Source organism: Anarrhichthys ocellatus, unplaced genomic scaffold (genome assembly GCF_004355925.1).
Source record: "Anarrhichthys ocellatus isolate YVR2014 unplaced genomic scaffold, GSC_Weel_1.0 scaffold1482, whole genome shotgun sequence".
NCBI classification, from domain to species: Eukaryota; Metazoa; Chordata; class Actinopteri; order Perciformes; family Anarhichadidae; genus Anarrhichthys; species Anarrhichthys ocellatus.
In genome coordinates this window covers 1-5,215 of record NW_022281456.1, presented here as the reverse complement: position 1 = coordinate 5,215, position 5,215 = coordinate 1, and the positions used below count along the sequence as shown (strand labels likewise).

At 38.2% G+C, this 5,215-nt stretch overlaps 1 protein-coding gene and 1 long non-coding RNA gene across 2 annotated transcripts in view; both read right to left on the bottom strand.

The window, feature by feature from the left end:
- LOC116377637 (uncharacterized) lies at positions 1-3,036 on the bottom strand. Its single transcript, XR_004212222.1, has 3 exons — positions 2,957-3,036; positions 2,588-2,754; positions 1-67 (listed from the first exon to the last, which is right to left on the bottom strand). It is a non-coding gene; the product is annotated as an uncharacterized LOC116377637 (long non-coding RNA).
- LOC116377636 (hydroperoxide isomerase ALOXE3-like) overlaps positions 1-4,933 on the bottom strand; it is a gene marked incomplete at its 5' end in the record, with an annotated part of 9,455 nt that extends 4,522 nt beyond the window's left edge. The window contains 7 exons of the mRNA XM_031839309.1: positions 2,588-2,754; positions 3,413-3,557; positions 3,790-3,993; positions 4,077-4,220; positions 4,336-4,508; positions 4,594-4,697; positions 4,811-4,933. Coding sequence (XP_031695169.1) covers positions 2,588-2,754; positions 3,413-3,557; positions 3,790-3,993; positions 4,077-4,220; positions 4,336-4,508; positions 4,594-4,697; positions 4,811-4,933 — 1,060 coding nt within the window. The remainder of the gene's footprint in view (positions 1-2,587; positions 2,755-3,412; positions 3,558-3,789; positions 3,994-4,076; positions 4,221-4,335; positions 4,509-4,593; positions 4,698-4,810) is intronic.
- Positions 4,934-5,215: the final 282 nt, after the last annotated feature.

Here is a 5,215-nt window from a genome sequence, read left to right as displayed (position 1 = left end):
CTTTCTCCACCTTGACCAGCAGAAGTTTCCCCAGAGACAAATTGGTGTTCATGGTGTAATTCCCTGTCTGGAAATAAACATTAATATGAATTTAAAACAAACAAATACATTATAATACAGTTGAACATGCATGTTAGAGTGTTGTCAATACACATTTAACTAATAATATTTAATTTGCACTACCCCTCTGGAACACCTTCCCCATCCGTGAGGCTCCCTCCCTATCATTCAAACAAGCCCTCAAAACCCATCTCTTCAAACTCGCCTTCACCTGCTAACCCCTGCACCCTACCCTTCACTACATGACCCATTCCGCACAGCTTCTCCAGTTTTCTTTTTTACCAAAATGTTCTGTTTGTCTCTGCCCTATGTAAAGCGTCTTTGGGTATTTTGAAAAGCGCTATATAGAATTAAAGTATTATTATTAATATAACATGGTATACATAAGTGTCTAAGGAGTACAAATGTCCACACAGACCGGACAGTCTTCTTAAATAGTTATTTTGATATTAAAACATTTAGAAACCTTGATCATCATCTTCTAAGTACATGATGATAGACAACCATGCCAACTGGCTAGTAAAAGCCCTTTATAGAACAAATCCTGTCTGGTAATATTTCAAATTCCAGCTTTTGAAAGCAATGAGTTAGACTCTGACAACTGAATTTAAATGTATTATGCGACTGTAGCACCACAAAGATGAAATGCCATAGATTGTGTTTTTAGTGTGGGACTTTGAATGTAAGGCTGTGAAGATCAACCAAAAATGTATTGTGTGTGGATGTGCGGTAGTCTTTGGAACATCACAGAATGTCAAAGTCAATGCTGTTCTCTGTAGGAATGGCAGAGTGTACAGGTCCAGAGAGAAGCAATGGTTGGCTAAAGTTTAGTTTATACTCCCCATAGTACAGCCGGTGCAACGTGTTCCAGAAAAAGATGTAGTCACGGCATGCGTGTCACGTGGGAAGGCCCCGCAAGTGTCCACCGTGACTGTTCCAGAAGATTTTTTCAGATGTGATAATGACTAATAGCACCACGGCCATTTCTGAGGATTTTACAAAGAATATATATGCTTTAGGTCAGAGGTACTGCAGGGGGTCCGTGAAATTCTTTGGTTGATTAGACAATGTAAAAAAAAAAAAAAAAAAAAAAAAAGGAATTTTTTTTTTTCCTCTAAACATGAATCTGTCCATTATTTTAATAGTTCAGTATTGTATGAAAGATAACGGGTATGTTTTTGCATGGCAGTGGCACCAATAGGCCATCACTCATTTTTCATTTCCACATTTATGTTTAAAATAAAAACATCAATTTGAATATCTTGTATGCATGATTATCATGCAATTGACAGACAATGTTGATATTGGCATTAGTTGACAAGGTGTGTTTATAAATGGCAGTGACACGGCCACCCTACTCACTGTACCTTGCACGTTTAAAATAAAAACATGAATATATGAACCCGTGTATTATTTGAATGCACAATAAAGAGATATACACTGTACTAGGCCCATTTAATATAAAACACAATTTTATACTATATACACATATATATATATACACATTATTTGGAGGGTGTTCAACCCTAGTTTATGGCATTGAGTGAGTAAATGTACTTAGTTACATTCCACTAATGTTAACAAATTTCTTTATTTACCATTTTTCCAACTCTAGTTAATAAATGTGATAGTTGAGAAGTATACCATTTGTACTCAATATAATTCTAATTACTAAAAACTAATATTTTTTTTACATCACAATTGACCCTTCACTAAGCCCCTTCCTAGAGCGGCCACTGTCCAATCCTTCGTTAGCAACAGTAACAAATAGCAGGAGGCCTCTCACGCTTACAGTGGTGTGTATGGAACCTGCATGTCCGACAGCAGATAGTTGTATATTTCACCTTTCCGAAGCCAAAAACTCAAGAGGAGCGATGTCGGACATGGATTAAACTGTGTGAAAGACCTCACTCACAGCTGAATCTATCCAAGATCAACACAAACTACTTTGTTTAATCCAAAGTTTAATGCTAATACCTTACACAAACAAAGATTTGTGTATGTTAGAACCAAGATACAGACTCCTACAATGGCTTAGTTAATAAAGAAAAGGCCTCTATATATTAAATTCAAAAAGCACATGAAGGAAACAACTGAAAATAGACAAACTAATACAATATATTACAGTCTAGCACATATGTTGATGTAGGCAAGCATCTAAAGAGAACATATGTCCACCAAGACTGGACAGCCTTTTAAAATTGTTATTTTAATGTTAAAAATGTTTCCGATCTGGTGGCACCAACGGAAATCATTAAGAATAACTATATATAAATAGTCAATTTTCTCACTGATGGTCTCATTTACTTATGTAGGTCATATAGAGACATCAGTATTAAATTGAGACGTTTGCATAACCAGTAAAATAATCCTCACAGTAACTTAAAGTGTATTAATTACATAAAGGTAAACATTTCTTGAATTAGTCATGAAGAGAAATACTACCCCAGCATATATGTATGCACAAACAAAAATCATTACTTTGTCCCAGACCTAATTTGAGGATGTTCAACAGGATTCAACTTACTGTCCCAGTTGTAAAGTCGATGCCAAAGTTGTCCAACTCAGTTCGCTCACTCTGCCCTTCAGTTCCAAATAAGGTGATGAATATGTGGTCCCATGTTCCTGCATTTTGCCTGTCACCTGTTGTGACCTCTAGCTTGTACTCAGTCATGGTCAGTCTGTGGAAACTGTCTAGAAAAAGAAACACATTTAGATCTCTAAATTGCAGAGTGAATGCTCCAATTATCTGCAAAAATACATTGACACTGTATATGCATGTTTTTGCTACTGTTTTCACAAAACTTTTAAAATTTATTTACCAAAAGCTTTCGATAGTTTTTCTAAACACATTTTTTTCATCAAGAGGAATAAAAAAAGCTTGTCAACACTTAACTTTGTCTCGGATTATCCTGTTTACATTACTACAAGTATTTAGATAATCTACTGCCATACCATGAGGATGGTATGGCAGTTCCTGCCATACCATCCTCATGGTCTGTGTTCCTGCTTGCTGGGTTTCTTGAGGAGTATAAGGGTTTCTTGAGGAGTATAAGTACTGAATGGAGGGCAGGCTTGTCACGATTAGGCTTTGCCTCCTGTGTCTCTGCGTGTGTGAGTGCTTTGGGCGTGGCTCCGCCCTGGTCTCCTCCCGGCTCCCTCCTGATTACATTCATTCACCTCACCTGCCCAGTCAACCCAGCTGCTTTCCATCTACTCATCACCCAACAGTAAATCTACTCCGGTTCCACATCCACTCGTCGCCAGATCTTTGTACAACCTCAGTGGTATTTTGTTCCCTCTCGGACACTCTGTTAAGATACTATTTCAGAGTTTATCCATGTGTTTTCACCTTGTCTTCCTGTGCCTACAGTTTGGATCACCCTCCTGGTTCCCCAGTCTGCCTGCTCTGCCTCGTCTGCCTGGTTTCCACCTGTTTGGTGGCTCATCCAAACCAGAACCGACTGGATTATTGCGTTGTAGAACTGGATCAGCAGCTGCTTAGGCAGGTTGAAAATTAGAATATTACATAAGACCAATTAAAAAAAGACTTATAATACAGAAATGTTGGCCTACTGAAATGTACAGTACTTTGTACAAGCAAATTACACCCTCTGGTCTATAAAGATAGCACAGACAAAACTAAATAAGAACATCGCGCCGAGTTACGCAACATTTACACAATCCTCATCCATGCCTGAAACACTATACATCAAAATAACTGTTTACCTTATTCAACGGATGAATCTTTGGGAGATTGCGAAGTGTCGCCATTGTAAAAACTTCTGCCAGTAGATGAGTGTTCTGCAAATGACTGATCAATTGGTGATAGAGGGCATCTACATTCCTCACATATATCTTGGCCAGCAGCCAGTCAGTCTCCAGATCGGTCGGCAGAAAAATCGGGGTCTCCTCTGAGGGCTGCTGACCGAGCTGAGGGAGGAGGCATATTTAATTTTGCAGAAGGTGATCCAAAACAAAGATGTGAGAACTATTTCACTAAATATAAGACAAACCTGAATTGCAATGGGCCGGAGTTTCTTCTCTGGATTTAGGTACAGCAGGTAGAGAGCAGCAGTCACAGCTACCGGTTTACCGTCAATAACTCTTGTAGGCAGACCTTCCATGATCTTGTAATCAGTAATGAATATATTGCCCTTCTGTAGAATATTAAAAAATAAAAAAACACTAATGTGAAGCATCATAAACAAGTGAGTTGTACGGTGAAACAATGTTTATCACATCTAAAAATCACAAGAAATGCACTTTTTGTACCGTTATCTCGGCAGTCAAAGAGCTTCCATTGGCCAGAAAAGGTTTCACCATTTCCTCAGTTACAGGGAAGTTGGAGGGCATCTTTAAGCAACGTTGGATCACATAGGGGTTGACTCCATTAAGCAACTGGTAACCAAAAAAATCATCATCCTTCCAGTGCTCCGACATATACTCTGTAACAAACAATAGATAATTTATTATGTCTCAGAGATGTTGTAGAGAGAAGTACAACTAAAACCTGCTATACTGAGATCTTACCTGAGAGGGGTGACTTTTTGAACCACGAGACCATCTTCATTTCTTCAAAGCTTTCAAACTGCTCAGTAGAATTTTTCAGACCCTTCAGTTCAAGATCAGCTGATCTGATTAAGCACAAAAAAAGTATATCACTTTTGTTTTTTGCTCTAGTTATTTATGTTGGATTGTCCAGCATTGGGATTTTGGATAATCATAATGGGTGATTGAGAGCACTTACGTTGCTTCGTTTCTGTATCTAAATTCAAAGGCTTTTGAGAATGAGAAGCCGATTTCTGCAGGAAGAGCTTTTGGATCACTTATGTTCAAGGTGTACGACAATCCTTCTATGTATTCATCCCATCTGTGGAGGACAACGGGAAATAAACGCATCCAAAAGATTTAAATCCAAGTCAAAGTTCATAGAGGTTCAAGTTTTCAAATATGCCTGCATGCTGCATGCTTCCTGTAGTCACTTCCAGCGTGTACTCTGCCATTATGCCTGGCTAGCTACAACAACTGAGACATGCAATAGGAAAATAAACATACTGAGTACATGCAGTAAATGTTTACTCCCCCCCCCAAAAAAAAAAAACTGTCAAATATGATCGCATCAAACATAATAAAGTTTCTATTCTTGGTAAAA